At 44.8% G+C, this 18,881-nt stretch overlaps 1 protein-coding gene across 2 annotated transcripts in view; it reads left to right on the top strand.

Moving 5' to 3' along the window:
• Nucleotides 1-18,387, top strand: part of galt (galactose-1-phosphate uridylyltransferase) — a 93,450-nt gene extending 75,063 nt beyond the window's left edge. For both annotated transcript variants that reach the window (XM_076283935.1, XM_076283936.1), the window contains 2 exons: nucleotides 13,332-13,486; nucleotides 18,042-18,387. In XM_076283935.1, the coding sequence (XP_076140050.1) occupies nucleotides 13,332-13,486; nucleotides 18,042-18,116 (230 nt within the window). In that variant the 3' untranslated portion in view covers nucleotides 18,117-18,387. The remainder of the gene's footprint in view (nucleotides 1-13,331; nucleotides 13,487-18,041) is intronic.
• The last annotated feature ends 494 nt before the right edge of the window (nucleotides 18,388-18,881 follow it).

Genomic DNA, 18,881 nt, shown 5'->3' with positions numbered 1-18,881 from the left:
ACACACACACACACACACACACCCTCCATACGTCCACCCTCTACTGCCAAGGCTGCACTAAGATGTTAGCAGGGGCGGAACTTTGAATTGAAAATTGAAGAGGGGTTGATCCCCAACTTCATTATGCTCTATAACAGAATGGGAGATTTCCAGTAATTAGACAACAGTTTAGCTGTTAAATGTCTACTCGGGTTTTTTTTGTCCAACTGGCTATACTTAAGAAATGTAGGCATTACAAGATAACTTTTGTCCATGATATAGTCCATGAGCCACAGGCCCAAAAAGGGGCGTGTCACTACCACTTGGGGGGGGCAAATTCTCACTATATTTTTCTGAAAGCTACATATCTCTGGAGTATAAAATGGTATGATAGCAAGTTGGATCTTGTAGCTTTGTGGCTGTACAGTCCTTCAAAGTTGACCTCTGATTTGAAAAAAGGAAATTCCGCCTATTGGCTTTTTTTTGTTAAACCACTCATAAGAGCCCAGAAAATATCCAAACCTCATTATTACTGACGCATATGTGGTGTTTGATGTTGGCATACATATTTTGAATTATTATGTGATTTTGCCCTTCATTTTGGTTGATAAAATTCAAGATTTATGTGTAATAATGAGCAAATCTACGTTTTCAGAGACACAACGTGTTGCAGCACTAATTGAAATGCCCACTACCTCATTAATCAATGTATTTATACCTTCCTACCTCCCAGCAGAGACTTGAAATACAAATGATTACATAGGTCTGCATTGCTATGCTATTTACTATTTGTAAATGTACTATTCGGAAACACCCCAAAATTCAGTAAATTAGTATTTTATTGAAACTACCCATAAGAGATATTCCAAGAGATCAAAACATCATGATTACCAATCACATATTACTTTTACATTCAAGGAATACCATATGAAAATTGTTCACATCACCACATGTACCCAGCTTAACATAAATATTATAATTTTATAATGTCCGGGGCACATGAAATATATACAGTAATTTCTGTGTATTAGCCGTATTGTGTATAAGCCACAGGACAGTGTTTTATGCAAGTTAAAAGAAACAAAACCATATACCATATACCATATACCATATTAACTGCCCCCTCATAGCTGAAGAAATTTTGCAAAATCATTGTATAAGCTGCAGCTAATAGTTGGGAAATTATGGTAATTGCATCACAGGTGCTAAAATGATCTACATTATACATTTCAGTTGTACTTTTGACTAGTAAGAATGTGGGAATGAGATGTAGATGAACTGGTTGGTGAAAATATTCATACTTTACACATTGTTATCATTATGTACAATTATTATTATTATTATCATACTTAAAATTGTCTTTCATCTGATGTTAAAATAATTTCCATTGAAAAGAAATAATAACTATTTTCCAAGACTTGATCTACAAGTACATACATTTACAACAGTTTTAAAAATTCTACACAGTTAGATCTGATGAGACAGAAACTGAAATTAGATCAATCAATTTTCAGAGGAACATGAGTTCATTTGCATATCTACAGCAGGCAAAGCAACACAAGAGGTTAGGGATGATCTGATTCAGGCTCATACTACAGGCAAAGATCATGACATAGAGGCTGGAGTCAGATACACCTAAGCACAAATTCCATGATACATTGACAAAGCAAAAATTAAATACATTTACGAGCATGAGTCAAAAAAGAAAACACAGGCACATGGCAAGACCATCATGTTAAAGACTGGACATGAGAGAAGTCTTTTGTCACCCTTTGGACCTTAACCATGGTCATTGGGGACACCTGAGCGGACCCCAAGGAAAACCTCTAAAGCAGCACTTGCAAAGCATTTGCAGAAACTTGCATCACTATCAGATAATCTTCCAGATGAATATAATACAGCAACAATCATTGATGGAATGTCTCTGGTCCAGAAGGTCAATAACAATGTCTCAACTTATGCAACTATTCATAGCATGATCCGTAAAGAGGCAAAGCAGAGGCAGATCATTTTTTAGATTAAATTAGATTAGATTTAACTTTATTGTCATTGTGCAGAGAACAAGTACAGAGACAACTAAATGCAGTTTGTGTCTAACCAGGGGCCGTATTCACAAAGCCTTTTATCTTACCACTAGGAGTACTCCTAAATCGTACTAAAAGATTTTAGCTAGGAGTTTTCTCTTAAAAGTTATTCACAAAGCCTTTCAGACCTACTCTTAGTAAGGAAAAATGACTCCTAAACTAAAAAACTCCTAAACTAAGAGTGAGTCTTGGTTGCTATGGATGACGTCATTACTCATGCACGAGCTTGACTGAAGTGACCACCTTGATTGGCTGATGATTGTAACGCGGGAATGATTCCAAACACCTCCCTTCCGATGATGAGTGACAGGTGACAGGTCGGAGAATGCGTGCGGTACACAAGTACTGCGAAGGACGGAAGATGATTAATAACTGAATAAAAAGGCCTAGCCTAAATGAATAAAGAGTAAGGCAAAACAAATAGCCTATAGCCTAATGAAACATAGGCCTACGGATGGATGCAGTATCTTTGCAACATTATTAAATTAATGTGTCACCATATGCCTACGTTTGCAAAGAGGAGAACATTTTAATTTGATTCACAATGAAACGTTACATTTAATTTACATGTTGACAATGAGTAGTTTTGGTTGTTGTTGGTGGCGTTATTGCATCCCTTTAATGCCTACAATGCAAAATTGTTCCCTCGTGATTAGAAGCTCCTGTTGCCGCATACGCATTTCAAAACATTGCGACGTGAAATGCCGCAAAAAGCTGTTTGTGAATAGGTCTTAGTGAGTTAGGAGTCCTCTTGACTTCTTTTAAGCTGTCCCAGACTTAGGTGCTACTTTTAGGTCTAAAATGCTTCGTGAATTACTTTTAGTGAAAAAAATCCTAAAGAGTCCTAAGAGTCCTAAAGTTAGGAGTGACACACCCATTATTTTTAGGAGTTGCTCTTAAATTCGCCACTTAGGAGCTACTTTTAGCCTAATTCTTTGTGAATACGGCCCCTGAAGTGCAAAAAAGCAGAAAAGTACAATGTGATATACACAGTATTGGCAGGTGGTGCATAGACAGGACAAGAAATATAGTGCAGTGTAGACAGTAGTATACAGTTGTTTTGCAGAAGGTGGTTTAGAGTAGCATAAATTAAATATAAATATGTGCAGTGTATTAGCAGTTACCTTATAAGAGCAGAATAAATATGGCTATGTACTGTAATATGAACAATGTATGAACAACATGTACAGGTATGTGCAATGTAGTGGCGGTACCATTATAGTAGTAGTAAGAACAATATAGATATATGCAGTGTATTAACAGAATATATTACAGAAAAACTGAATAAATATGGATATTTAGTATGAACCATATAGACAGATAGGTACAGTATGTACAACTATGTGCAGTGTGGTAACAGTACCCTTGTAGTGCAGAAACAGTGTATTTGCAGGATGAAAAGCAGTAGAATATGGCTATGTACAGTATAAGTGTAATTACAGTATGTACATTTGTAAATAAATCGATGGGTGGGATAGGGTAGTGCAGTTGTGGGGGGAGCAAGGGGATGTCCGCCTCCTTGTTGTCCCTGTCAAGGTTGCCATGGTCGTGGATACCTCAACAGGCACAGGCAAGGAGCCATCAGGCGGGGGCGGGGCAGGGGGTGATGGGGGGCTTAGTTTGTTGGATGTCACCGGGATGCAGAGCTGGAGTTCAGTAGGGTGACAGCCACAGGAAAGAAGCTTCCTCTGAACCTGCTGGTTCGGATGCGGAGAGACCTGTAACGCCTCCCGGAGGGGAGTGGGGTGAACAGTCTGTGGTTGGGGTGAGAACAGTCTTTGATGATGCGCGCCTTACGCAAGCATCGCTTGCCCTGGATAGCCTCGATGGAGGGGAGTGAGGAACTGGTGATGTGTTGGGCAGTTTTCACCACCCTCTGCAGTGCTTTCCGGTCGTGGGCAGAGCAGTTGCCATACCAAACTGTGACACAGTTGGTGAGGATGCCCTCGATGTTGCAGCGGTAGACGTTCACCAGGATCTGAGGAGACAGATGGACCTCAGAAAGAAGAGACGCTGGTGAGCCTTTTTGATCAGTGTAGAGGTGTTGAGGGTCCAAGAGAGGTCCTCAGAGATGTGGACACCCAGAAACTTGAAGCTGGTGACATGCTCCACCTCAGTCCTGTTGATGAAAATGGGTGTGTGTGCTAGCTTTAGACTTCCTGAAGTCCACAATGAGCTCCTTGGTCTTCTTGGTGTTGAGAGCCAGGTTGTTATCAGTGCACCACGATGTTAGGTGCTGGACCTCCTCCCTGTAGGCCGTCTCATCATTATTGCTGATGAGCCCAATCACCGTAGTGTCATCTGCAAACTTGACAATGGTGTTAGAGCCATGTACAGGTGTGCAGTCGTAGGTGAAGAGGGAGTAGAGGAGAGGGCTCAGCACACATCCCTGTGGTACACTGTTGTTCCATGGTTGAGGAGGTGCGATTATCTAACCTAACAGACTGAGGTCTGTTGGTTAGGAAGTCCAGAATCCATAAGTTTGGTTTTTCTTTTGTCACATACACATTTATTGGTAGATGTTTTTTCTTTACCTTGACATGTTTCGACGTATACTTCCATCTTCATCAAAAGGTCACACAGTGGAGTAGTGTGACGCGTTTTCATCAGCTGATGTTGTTACGGAGGTGTGATCCACCTGTCAGTTTTTTGACAGGTGGACCACACCTCCTGCATGCCAGAGTCATTAAGCAGGAGAACAACCGATACCACCGCTGGATAAAGGAGGCGATTGAAATAAGAAAGCGGAGCCGTAAGACGATGAACAGAGATGAGGGAGCATAGATGCTCTCCCATACCTGGAGTGCCGTCCTGGGGGGCGGCTGACTGACAGCAGGAGGTGTGGTCCACCTGTCAAAAAACTGACAGGTGGATCAAACCTCCGTAACAACATCAGCTGATCAAAACACGTCACACTACTCCACCGTGTGACCTTCTGATGAAGATGGAAGTATACGTCGAAAGTGTAGACATAATGAATGCAATACAAGTAGTCTAGAATCCAGTTACAGAGGGAGGTATTGATGCCCAGTTCACTGAGTTTGGTGATCAGTTTGGAGGGGATGATGGTGTTGAAAGCTGAGCTGAAGTCAATGAACAGCATTCTTACATAGGTGTTGCTATTGTCAAGGTGGGACAGGGCAGAGTGAAGTGCCATAGAGATGGCATCCTCTGTGCTCCTGTTCTGACGATGAATTCAATGAATAGATTAAAGATCCTTTGTACTCGTTTCAGCTACAATTTAAAAAACATTTGTACTGCAGACCTATGTATGTCATCATTTAACATTAATTTCAACTCGCAATTGAAAGTAAGGAAGGTAGAATAGTAATGATCAATAAGGTCTGCATTCAGGTATTGCCATAACATGTTGCTCTGAAAACTCAAATTAGCTTTTTTTTGCACATAAATCTTGAATTTTGTCAACCAAAATGAAGAGCACAATCACATAATGAGTCAAAATATGTATGCCAACATCAAACACCACATATGCATCAGTAATAATAAGATTTGGATTATTTTCTGGGCTCTTATGAGTGTCTCTTATAGGCGGAATTTCCTTTTTTTTTCAAATCAGAGGTCAACTTTGAAGGCCTGTACAGCCACAAAGCTACAAGATCCAACTTGCTATCATACCATTTTATACTCCAGAGATGTGTAGCTTTCAGAAAAATATAGTGAGAATTTGCCCCCCCAAGTGGTAGTGACGACCCCCTGTGGCTCTTGGACTATGACCTCTGAGGTCAAACTCCCTTAGGGAGTCTGGAGTAGTAGTAACAGCTTTTCTGTATCATGACAGCTCTTTCATCTTCATTTGATGTAATCCATCAAGAGCATCCTGTTTATTCTGTTTTAGTCCTATAAATGATGGTCAGACGTTGTCTACGAGAGACTTGTTGCTCTCGTGCTTGCTGGGACGCTTGTGTGTTTGCAACCTGTCTCCGACGTCATGAATAGCCCTACGGTCGACTTGCCTGTGCGTTACTTTTTGCCTTTTTGTGGATTAATGCTTAATTTTTACCACAACAGTTTCATTCATTATGGTGATATGATTATCAAGGGGGTTGCATTGGCTGGTTCTGATTGTAGGGATAACTATCCTCCCATCCTCCCATATTTTCAGCCTATGGGTGTGTGGTCCAGATGATTTGAAGGATCTGAACAGGGTTGTGGATTGCACCTCCAAAGGTCTGTTTCATCTCCCACACACCCAGTGGAGGTCTGGTGGCATGTGTGAACCATCCGATCTGAAATTCATGCCACGTTTGCGGCTGTTTTTTTTCCACCACCTCACTTCCCCTTTCCGAAGTAATGAAATGCATTTCGCATCGAATAATTCAATCAGCCAACTGAGAGGTGGAGGCGCTTTATGAATCCATTTATTTAGTGAGAAAACAAGATGAACGCCGGAAAACGCCGGCTATGTCCACACTCCGTCATACCACATAATTCAAGTGCATGTTTGGAAATTAATGCCCGGCTCTCTTAACTAACAAATATCCGGGCCTGAAAGTTTTCTTGTTTTCTATTTCCTTGGGTGGCATTTGGAAGCATGGGGTGGAGGGAAAATGCATTACTTCTCCTGTTCTGGCCTCACCATAGCACATCAAGGACAAATCAACTTGGTAATAAGGCGAAATTGGACGGACAGACCACATTCACACACACTCGCTTGCCAAACACGCTGGCTTCCTACTCAATACTCACAACGTGTGTGTGTGTGTGTGTGTGTGTGTGTTTGTTCTGAATCGTGATGAGCAATGCGAGGTCACCTCCGGTCAGTAAAACACATTCATTAATATCAGCAGGCTCTATGCACCTGTCGGAGATCTGGTGGGGTGGTGGTTGCAGGTGAGATAAGGTAAACCCATTAGGGCAGGCTGCACTGCACACACACACACACATACACACACACACACACACACACACACACACACACACATACACACACACATACATAACCTTCCCCCCAGTGTGTGTGCTGGAGCTGCGGGCTGCTCTTTGCCCCTGTGTGTGTGTGTGCATGCTCTTTGGTCCACTGCTGTCAGGCGTGTTAATGCTGTCAGCTGGGCGCTGCTCATTAGCGTCCCCGCGGCTAATTGGTCCGACTACGCGTCGCCGGCAGATTAAGAGCTTTACCAACGACGGCAGCCACCGCAGTGGCAACGGCGACGTCCCGGCGAGGGAGCGGCGCTGCGCGGTAAACAAAAACAAACATTCTATAGGAGCGCCCGACCCGACGCCTGCCCGACCGGCTGCCCACCCGCCGGCCAGGACAGCATTTAGTCTGTTCCGGTGGCAGCTTCATTTCAGTGTCCAATTAGCACAGGACTCAACCGCGCGGAGACACGCTGTCTAGGGGTTTGACGCTCGTGCAGATGAGGGAAGCAGACGCTTGAAAAGCCACAACGAAGTGGTCCTGCTGTGTTTCTCTCTCTCTCTCTTTTCCTCTTTCTCTCTCATTCTCTCTCTCCATCTCTCTTTCTCTCTCTCTCTCATTCTCTGTCTCTCTTTCCCTCTTTCGCTCTCATTCTCGCTCTCCCTCTCTTTCTCTCTCTCTGTCTCTCTCACTCTCTCACTCTCTCTCTCTTTCCCTCTTTCTCTCTCATTCTCTTTCTCTCTTTCCCTCTTTCTCTCTCTCTCCCTTCTCCCTCTCTCTCTCTCTGTCTCTCACTTCCACACTGAGTCGGCGGAGTGGCTGTTTTATGTGCGGCGGGTATGCGCAGCGGGCCTGAGTCCGGCTCCGACTTCGCCGCTGTTTGCCCTGGCACGGGCGTGAGACGGAAGGGCACCCACGGGGCGTAGAGCAGCGGCCGAGAGGGGAGAGTTAAACGCAGACCAGGAGACCAGGAAACCTGAGAGTGAGTGGACTTCACTGCCACATGGAGAGAGTGATGGAGGGGGTGAACGAGGAGAAGGAGTGAGAGCGAAACATAAAAAGAAGAAAGAGAGAGAGAGAGAGAGAGAGAGAGAGAGAGAGAGAGAAAACGAGCACACAACCATATTCAGTTAGAATGAAAAGAAATGAGAAAGAGGGGGGGGTGTCAAAAAAAGTCTGCAGAGGAAATGAACAGATGTTTTGAGGCGACCAAACTGGATGAAGGCGATTTAAAATTGCATGATACTCTTCATTTATTACTCAAGAGTCGGGGCTGGATGAGGGTGCTGGTGGTAAGGAGGGGGTGTTGTGGGGGGCCGTGGGTAAGAGAGAGAGTTGGAGGGGGCGTTGTGGTGGGGCTGTGGGTAAGAGAAAGACTTGGAGGGGGTGTTGTGGGGGGGGGGGGGGGGGGGTGGCAAGAGAGAGTTGGAGGAAGGGAGGGGGTGTTGTGTTGGAGGATAGAGGCCAAACCCACGGTGGGTTCTCACAGCCGGTTTCATAAGATGATCTGCAGCACGGCCAAACACACACTCACACACACACACACACACACACACAGCCAAACACACACACACACACACACACACGGCCAAACACACACACACTGCCAAACACACACACACAAACACACACACACACACACACACACACACAAACACACACACAGCCAAACACACACACACACACAGCCAAACACACACACACATGGCTGGAGCAGCAGCCTGGGTAGCGCTTCAGAAGCCATAATGAGGGGTGGGCAATAGACACACACACACACACACACACACACACAACATAATGTGGGGTGGGGGTGGGTCAGAGAGCACCTGGACTGAGATATCATCATCATCAGGTTTTGATATAAGGGTCACAGAGTGACCAGAGAGTTTTCTGCTCTCCGCTGGTTGTGTGTGTGTGTGTGTGTGTGTGTGTTTGTGTGTGTCTGTGTGTGTGTGTCTGTGTCTGTGTGTATCTAAATCCTACTTTATAAAGCGCAGACAGAGGCCAACCACTTGGCTTATTTATTCATATATTGGGGGAACTTGGCAGGGCAGGGTAGGGTGGGGTGGGGTCGTGCGGTTAGTGTTTATGACATGAATTAAATAATAGGAGTTGTTATGAAAGAGTCATTTTAGCAAAGTGGGCAGAAGGTGCCACAGCCGCCGTCAAGATGCCTGACTAAAGAGAGAAAAGTCTTGGGCTGTTTGCCATGGACACAAAACATATTTGATATGTTGATATTCAGAGGCGGACAGAGTACACAGCTTCATTACTTGAGTAAAAGTACAGATACCCCTGGCTAAATTTTACTCAAGTACAAGTAAAAGTACAACAGGCAGATGTCTACTTAAGTAAAAGTACTGAAGTACTTGTTTTTAAAAGTACTTGAGTATCAAGAGTACAAGAGTACATTTTCTAAATATTGCATTACTACTGCCAGAGTGCTTACATTTATGTACAGAAACGTCCTACATGGAATTTTAATGTTAATACCTTGGAGAATGTAAAAGGAATTGAAAGTAAAATCAAGTCATTTCCATATTTTTACCATGTTGCCAGGGATGGGCAGTATTTCTAATACATGTATTTAAAATATGTATTTCAAATACAAAATACTATTTTGTAATTAAAACACTTGAAGCGAAAACTATCATTAACTTGTTCAGCAAATTGAAATAGTCTGGCGAGGTGGGGCCACGGGTTGGCAAATTCCCGGCATCCAGTAACCTGCTGCGTCTTCATCCATTGTTTCGTCCATGGTTTCGTCTCTTATCTAAATCTGACCATGGAGTTGACTTTGGCGGAAAGCTGAAGGTGATTGCTGATAGGCTGTCCCAATCAGTGGTGCCTGCACAATCCAATCACGTTTGAGAGGGAAACAACAAATTGAGGGTTTCCAAGATTTTTCATTTTTCCTTTTTTTTTAGAAGAAGAAGTAACGGGTACTCACGGTTATGGATAGAAATGTAGTGGAGTAAAGAGTACAATATTTGCCTCTCAAATGCACTTGAGTAAAGTCATGAGTACTCCCCAAAAATTATACTCGAGTAAAGTACAGATCCCTCAAAATTGTACTCAAGTACTGTACTCAAGTAAATGTACTCCGTTACTGTCCGGCTCTGTTGATATTTAATATTGCTATTGATATTGTTGTTAGAATTACTGTTATTGCTTAATGCAGGCTTCTCAACTTCATTTGGAGATTATTTTCAAGAAAGTAGTGGTAATATACGCTAAGTCAGTTTGGACAAAAGTGTCTGCCAAACACCATTGTTATGGCCATAACCATAACAATTAAAGCCAGTGTGCCCCTCGAGTGCTGAAATCCTTTCTGACCCCTACATTTATTTTGGGGCAGTCAGAATTCTGAGATTGCACGGCTATTTATCCTGTCCTCGCTGTGTCACTGTGATCATAAATACGATGTGCTCTTGCAAAGTCAGCATTCAGTATTTATTGATGTGATTTAAAGACTGTTGGTGGGGCTCCCCTGTGGCCAGCTAAAAAAAAAAAAGACTTTCAACGCGCTGACTCAGCACTTCACGCTGCTGGGCCTAAATGCTATTTTTGGAAAGAACTGCATGTTTATTTTTTTGTGTCAAACAGATCTATCTATCTATCTATCTATCTATCTATCTATCTATCTGTCTGTCTGTCTGTATATCTATCTTTTTTTCTTTCTATCTATGTGTATATATAGTTTATATATTAGTGTCTGTTAAAAGGTCACATGAGGTTGGCGTATAGTATGTGACTGCCCGGGCCTGGACAACACCCAGCAGGGGATTAAAGTTCTCTCAGAGACTGGTTCACTTGTGGTTCAGTTAAACGCATCTAATCCCATAGAGCACATACTGCTGTTATCTCCGTTGTTGCTATTTCAGTTTTCATTGTAAGTGCAGGGCGTTTTTTTTTTTTTTTTAATCTTGTTCCTCACGCTATGGTGGTGAACATTTGGACGTGCATGAGTCCCTGTGTGGCTGTGGTGAAGTCTTAAACCCAGCAAGAACAGTGAAACCACTCCAACACCATCTTAAGCCTCGAACACAGAAATAACTCTTTTGTTGCTCTGCAACAAAACACATTTGTCAATTACACTGTAGTTCTGTTTCAAGAAAGATATAAGCAGCTAAATGTGTCTTGATTTAAAACAGATTTTCATGAACATGACCTTGCCTGTGCTTCTTACGTTTTGCACCTGGCTTTTTGTTATTTTCCTGTTCGTCTGAAATGATACATCTTGTCTCCATTTGGTTTTAACGTCTTCCTCATGTCTTTATTTTCATTTCCAGAAATATCACAACAGTGTGCCAAGTACAAACACTCACTCACACACAAACACACACACACACACACACACACACACATTAATTCTTTATTTAAATCCACAAATCATATTACAACAGACGGGATTCAAATATTTCAAGAGATAAGATAGGGCTTTGCCACTCAATGGTATTCAGGGGTACAAAAAACAACTCCTGCGCCATACTGCAAGGCTGCCTATAACTGCAGATATGGAGCAAAACTTTGCTAGCTGTTTTGTTTTTCTGCTGGAGAGCCCTGCCAGCCTTAACCCACTGAAAACAAGATTGTAGACATGCCCCAAGCTGCCAAAGATCAACACCACTAGCTTGCATTGATAGCCTAGCTCACATAGTTTTGTCCGTATGGGTTGGTACCCATTATCATTAAAAGCCATGTCCATGTAGAGATCGTACACACATCCTATTTCAAGTATAAGTACTTCCCTTCTGTCTCAGTCTAAAAAGTCAACGTCAGGGGTGTTATGGATGTTACAAAACACATCAGTGAATTTGGTGGGTAACACCTACAGTCTGGCTTTGACAATGAAACAGAGGATGTCCTCCCCAACAGCAGCATTTGTAAACATGGAGTGTGAGACAGAGTGGTCGGCAAAGTGTAGGCATGCCAACTTTCCCTGCATTCTGAGTCCAGTCCAGTGTTGTTTGGTGTCTGTTTGTTTTATGTTAAGAAGGAATCTCCTTGCTGTTGTATTCCGTAGTGTGTGTTGTGCCTCGTTGTGATATACAGTAGCCTCTGCTGTTACAGATGGGTCTGTGACAACTGCATCAGATGCCTGTGGTGCTGTGTGTGAGTTGTGTTGTGTCCATTTCAGTTTGACTGACATTCTTTTGCACAGATCATTTAGGTCCGGCCAGTCTGATCGGACTCCAAAGCCAGCAGCTTGTGTGTCCAGTTTCCCGCTGCTTTTCCTCCTAAAGCCTAGGAAGCTGTCCTGGCCTGGTTCGACCAGAGGGACCTTTCCTCTTCCTGAGGTCAGCCTGGTGGCAGTGTATAGACCCTTTCAAGAGAGTTCCATTATCAGCATCATAGTTGGCCCCACAAGACTTCCTTTTTAACATTCCATATGTTATCTTAATGCAGAGGAAGTAGATTGGGGCCCAAATAGAACGTTCAAGCATTGTTTTTGTTTTTATTGTTGAAAGGGTCTATACCCATTCCACGTTTGGGACTCCCAGCCCCCCCTCTTTGCGTGAGAGGAAGATGAGGTCCCGGGTCGAGTGAGAGTTCAGCCCCAGCCATTTTCTGACGGCCTGGACTTGTTTTATTGTTCATGTCGCGTAGGACATTTTGCGGGATGTGGACGTTTGCAAAGATGTGTTGTACCTTTGCCAGGGCCACCTCTCTGATAGCGTCCAGTTTCATGACTACAGGGAGGAGGGAGGAGTCGATTAGGTCGATCCTGTTCTTATAGGCATGGCATAGATCCTGTGCCTGCTCCCCCCACTCACCTGCAATGTTGATGTTATGGCCAAGATAGGTGTATGACTCATGACTCATGGTAGACTCTGATGGGCTGCCCCATGATGGTGAAGAAGGGGGGTTTGTCCGATTTGGCTTTATACCAGCGGTTGCCACCGCTGCGTCGCTTGTATAGTGCTGCGCACTTTGTGGGTTTTTCCTCCAGTTTTGACCAGCAAAGAAATTCGTCTGTTCTGGCCAGCATATTATGTATGACATCCTCATCTCTGGAGGAAATCTCTACGTCGTCTGCATACCCCTGAACAGGGTTTGGGGATCTGGTATGAGGTGGTGCACACTGACAGAGCCACTTGAGCCACTGGTTAATGGCAAGGATGAAGTTCACCGCACTCCAGGGGCAGCCTGTTTTAATCCCAACCTGGAGAGGAATGGGCACACACACACACACACACACACACACACACACACACACACACACACACACACACACACAAACACAAACAAAATCGGGAAAGAGCAGCATTGTGTTTTGCAATTTGATTACCTTTATTTGTTTGCATGTTGTTCTTTGTTTGTTTTCTTGCTTTTGGTTGTTTACCTGATTGTTTGTTTGTTCGTTTGTTTGTTTGTTTATTTACCAGGTGCCCCCACTGGTGCCCACCTGGCGGAAGACATGTCCCACTGGCAGCTCCACGCCCACTACTACCCGCCACTGCTGCGCTCCGCCTCCGTGCGCAAGTTCATGGTGGGCTACGAGATGCTGGCACAGGAGCAGAGGGACCTCACGCCTGAGCAGGTGAGACGTCAACGTCAACGTCAGCGCCGCCACGCGGCATGAACTTATATATATATACTATATAAGTTCATGGTGGGCTATGAGATGCTGGCACAGGAGCAGAGGGACCTCACGCCAGAGCAGGTGAGACGTCAACGTCAACGTCAGGGCCGCCACGGGGCGTCGGCAGTGGTTATCGCCACCACAGGGTGGCATGGGCAGTGCCAGAGTAGCAGGGCCTCTCTAGTTCCTCTCAGCGGTGTCATCCTGGATGTAAAACACAGAGCAGGAAGTCAAATAAGCCACATACAGTCTCTCTCATAGTGGACAGGATTGATCCATGCGGGGGCATTGATGATGTGTCCTATTAATTTAGCAGTTGGCTGTCATAAAATGTGTTTATTGTCATAAACAACACTGATGAGGACCTTAGAGACATCATAAGTTGTTTGTGCTAATGTTGCTAATCTATAACCATAAGCAACACTGATGACCTTAGAGATGTCATAAGTTGTTATCACAGAAGAAGAGAGTGTGATTTATGTCCAGAATCAAAATCCAGTCCACTCCATTCTACTTCCTCTGTGACTGGCCCTGACTACCGTTCTATTACCCCTTCTATTGCCCCTCCCTAACCCTTCACCCCCCTGCCCCCCTGCTCCCCTACCATATCCTAGAGTGTGGACAGTTTTCTCCTCACGGGGCGGTCAGCCTTTCCTGACGTCCTTCCTTACAGCGGCATGTTAATTGGAAGTCGGTGCCTTCAGGTCGGACTTCATGCGAACGTTATTAACTTTTTAATGTAGGAGAAGTGGCCGTGCTTTGTGTTGGGGCAGAGATGAGCACCACGGCGGCAGCAGAGGCGGCGGCGGTCAAGTCTGAGCGGAGTCGTCGTCGTCGTCGCCGTGACAACGGCGGCGGAGAGAGCTCTGTAATCTCCGGCAGACAGGCGGGCGGTCCATCGGTCAGAGCTTTGGGCATCCTGGCCTCCCACTGCTCGGCTGCGCTTGGCAGTGGTGTCACGTTGGGAGCTTTAAATCTGCCCCATGCGATGCCCACTTAGCCCCGCGCACCGAGAGTCCCTGTCAGCACCGCTCCCTGGAGGGGACGAGATGGAAATGGAAATTCAGCCTCTCTTTCTCTTCCTTATTCTCTCTCTCTCTCTCATCTCTCCATTCTGCTCTCTCTTTCACTCTCTAGCCATCAATTTTCAAGCGTAGAAGACTCCTTTTCTCCCTCCTTATTCTCTTTCTTTCTCTCTCTCTTTCTCTATCTATCAATTCTCAAGCGTAGACTCCTTTTCTCCCTCCTTATTCTCTCTCTCTCTCTCTATCTATCAATTCTCAGGCGTAGACTGCTTTTCTCCTGCCTTATTCTCTCTCTCTCTCTCTCTTTCTCTATCTATCAATTCTCAAGCGTAGACTCCTTTTCTCCTTGCTCTTCTTTTATCAGCTCAATTATTCTCTTGCTCTTTTTGAGACCACATCCCTCACTCCATTATTTCTTTCTATTTCTTGGAACTCTCTCTTTCTTAGATTTCTCTCTGTCTTTCTTTCTGTTGTAGCTCTTTCTCTCTTTCTTAGTTTTATCTCTTCCACTCATTCTCTCTCCTCATCCCTCCATTCCCCATCTTTCTGCTGATGCCAATGAGATGTCTCACTCTCTCTCCCTCAAATTCAATGAGCTTTATTGGCATGACTGTAAAAATTACATATATTGGCAAAGCAATATGATGTGGTTCTCTCTCTCTCTCTCTCTCTCTCTCTCTCTCTCTCTCTCTCTCTCTCTCACTCTCTCTCTCTCTCTCTCTCTCTGTGTGTCTCTCTCTCTCTTCTCCTTGTGCCCACGGGTGCAGTGTACCCTGCCGCTGTCTGAGGAGATGGTGCTGCTGTGTCCATCAGAGTGCCAGGCTGATTGATGCCATCTGGGCAGATTGATTGATAGCTTGATCAAATTACCGGCCAACTCCGATCTGCACCCTGTCATTCTGTGTCTCTCTCTCTCCCTCTCTTCCTTTCTCTCTCTATCTATCCCTCCTCACTCCCTCTCTTTCTCTCCCTCCCTTTCTCTATCTGTCCCTCTCTCTATCTCTCCCTCTCTCTGTCTCTCGCCTCTCTCCCTCTCTGTTAACTGGTGCTGATCCGACATGCTGTGTCTGCCAGGCCTGGTGGGTATTGAGGCTGACCATTGCTTCAGAACTGACCCCAGATATCAATCTGTGTTTGTTAGTGCCGCTTTGCTGCCACACTGGCTCCCTTTCATCAGGGCTGCTGGCAGGTGAGACTCACTGCAGTCAGGCTGCAGGGCTCAACACACCAAGGTCACTGCCATCTGGATCCAAGGTCACTGTCTCCTGGATCCAAGGTCACTGTCATCTGGACCCAAGGTCACTGTCTCTTGGATCCAAGGTCACTTTCATCTGAACCCAAGGTCACTGTTACCTGGATCCAAGGTCACTTTCATCTGGACCCAAGGTCACTGTCTCCTGGATCCAAGGTCACTTTCATCTGGACCCAAGGTCACTGTTACCTGGACCCAAGGTCACTGTCATCTGGATCTCTTATGAGGTTTCCATAGAACAGGGTGCAGGGCAAACCTCTACCTCATCCAGACCACATCCTGCGTTTCATTGGAATAATGTCTCTGGAGGTGCAACATGTCACCCATGCAATAGCTTCCCCAGTAGGGCTAATTTACAGTAAGTAACGCTGAAGATCCTTCAATAAATAGTAGTGGTTCACCTCAGAAGATATGCACTCATCTTGAGCAGCTTGTAGAGTTGGGTCTAGTCTTTGCTCCACAGTGACGCTGATTCTTATAGTTTTGTTTCTAGCTTTACTGCTGAGTGTTAGACTGATGTTAGTGAGGCCGCTGGAATGGATGTGCAGCTGTGTTGGGCTGTGAAAGTTCCACAGGTCCGTTACAGGAGGGGAACACTGCGTAAAAAGCCTAACAGAGCCGCCATTCCTCCCTTCTTTAGGGCCGCCATTTCTCCCTTTTAATCTTTAAGCACTCTTCAGGCTTCATGATTGAATAGTTTTCGCTTTGAATATCACAACGCCGCTCCTCATGATTTAATGTGCTGTAACATTTATTACGCCTCTGTGAAACCCCCTCGATGTGGGCACACACACACACACAGACAACCCAGCAAAGTCCCGTAGTGCAGAGCGCTGGCGGCGTTTATGAGTGCGACCTGCCACTTAGCTCCCGAACACTATCAAACGGCGCGACGGCGCGCCGTTGAGAAATTAAACCTTGGAGGAGGAGAGAGAGATGGAGAGGGGGACACAGAGAGAGAGAGAGAGGGATGGAGGGATGGAGAGAGACGGATGGATGGAGGGGGGAGTGGGGGGCGTCCCCAGCCAGGAGATTGGATCAGGAAATGACAGTGGCTGTAGGACATTTAATCAATCTGACTGTCTCAGGTTTTCACCCGTTTAGAGTCTGCCAGCTCCAAAAGGAGAAAAAAGGGTAGAAGTGAAGGCGGACGATGTGTCCTGCTTAGTGAGGCCTTTTTTATATCGCCTCGTTCTTTTGGAGTAACAGCAAAAACACTGACCTCCTCGTCCACCACACGTCTCCTCCAAAACTCACACTTTCAGTGTTTCCCTCCAGATGCTGTTTGGGTTATTACATGTCTGTATTATTGCATGTGACTATCTTAACGCCTGAGCCAAGTACAGCTTGAAACAGCATGCACTGAACATGAAACGCCTCCTGAACTTATTGATCAACTAGTTATCGATGCATAGGGCACTTACTATGAACCGTGACCAATTTAACAAAAGCTAAGCATTCTTTCGAGAGATTAGTTCTCACCCAGAGAGAAAAGCTTGGTGTCAGATCTGAGGAGACTCTTTACAGCTGAAAAGCTAATATGAAATAAAGCTGATAGCGGGAGAAACGTCAGGCGGCTTCTACAAAGCCGCTCTCATCTGATGTTTCTTCAACGGAGACAAGTTAGTGGGGGAGCCTTTAAAGTTTTTCAAAAAGAGGACACGCTTTTATTTTTTTATTTCCTAAAAGTACAGCGTTCTAGGTCAGGCTCCTTGTTTCTCTGATATCCACATTCGCTCCCGCTGGTTGCAGTAACTCTTCCATCTCAGCTAGTCGATCCGAAAAAGCCCTGAAAGATGTAATAGTACTGTTTATTTATATTCTAGACCTTTGAGTGAGAGAATATGTGTATACTGTCCTAGGAGGCCTGTTCACATAAAGTAGATCTACACCCCTGTATCAATGTGTCCACTCAACAGACACCTTTAGCTAAGGTCACTAGCTCACATTCTTTAATTCTCTCACTCCTTGGAATCAAATTGTAGTGACCTTTGAGGTTGACCTTGAAGTTTCACTTACAGTCGAATCACAACAAGCAGAGTCTATCTGTACAGCACACTGTTAAGAACTCTGCCATTTAAGTCTGTACCACATACTATAACCTATACTGCATTAAGAGGACTGGTCTCTTGTGACCAACAAAGAGACGGTGCAGCCGGCTGTTCTCTGCTTGTCTGCCATAACTGTTATGGATTAAACAAGCTGTTAACCGCGCACATTGCCCCTGTGTCCACAGGCAGCTGAGAGACTGAGGAATCTTCCGGAAGAACACTACAAGCAAAAGAAGATGGAGAGCTGTGAAGGGAAATAATAAACGCTGCCAACATGTGTTGTGGCCAACTGATCATTAGAAAGGAGAAAAAAGGCAGCACTTTGCATACGAAAATGTTTTATTGCACAGACGCGTTTTGGCGTAGTGCCTTCAACTAATCATTAACCTTGAGTTAAGCAGAACCCAGTAGTGATTATTATGTGATTCATAAGGGATAAAGCATCAGTGTGGTGTTTTTCAATGTATTGTAAGACAGAAGTTATTGTCTTATAAAGAAAATGATTGTCTTAATAAAAAAAAAATCATGCAACTGTGGTTTTGAGGTGACCTCTATAATGAAGTTATCAAAAGTTATGTCGGTGGTATTTATACCAGCTATATAACAGCTATAAATCTATGCTGTTATATAGCTAACAAGTCTATGGCACAATATCAAATGGACTGACACACTCGTTTGGAAACAATCCTTGTGTTTGAGCCATCCATGAGTTCCATCAGTGGCCATGCTTTGACATGAGGCACGGACAAGCATTGGTGACGGCCAATGTGGACATGTCCTGAGGTTGTGACGGCCTGTGTGTACATGTCCTGAGGTTGTGACGGCCTGTGTGGACGTGTCCTGAGGTTGTGACGGCCTGTGTGTACATGTCCTGAGGTTGTGACGGCCTGTGTGGACGTGTCCTGAGGTTGTGACGGCCTGTGTGGACGTGTCCTGAGGTTGTGACGGCCAATGTGGACGTGTCCTGAGGTTGTGACGGCCAGTGTGGACGTGTCCTGAGGTTGTGACGGCCAGTGTGGACGTGC

This window comes from Alosa pseudoharengus, unplaced genomic scaffold, assembly GCF_046254945.1.
Source record: "Alosa pseudoharengus isolate Yale_2024_CS ecotype anadromous, Long Island Sound unplaced genomic scaffold, YU_APseudo_1.1 YU_APseudo_1.1_scf_14, whole genome shotgun sequence".
NCBI lineage: Eukaryota > Metazoa > Chordata > Actinopteri > Clupeiformes > Clupeidae > Alosa > Alosa pseudoharengus.
This window is presented reverse-complemented; position numbering and strand designations above follow the sequence as displayed.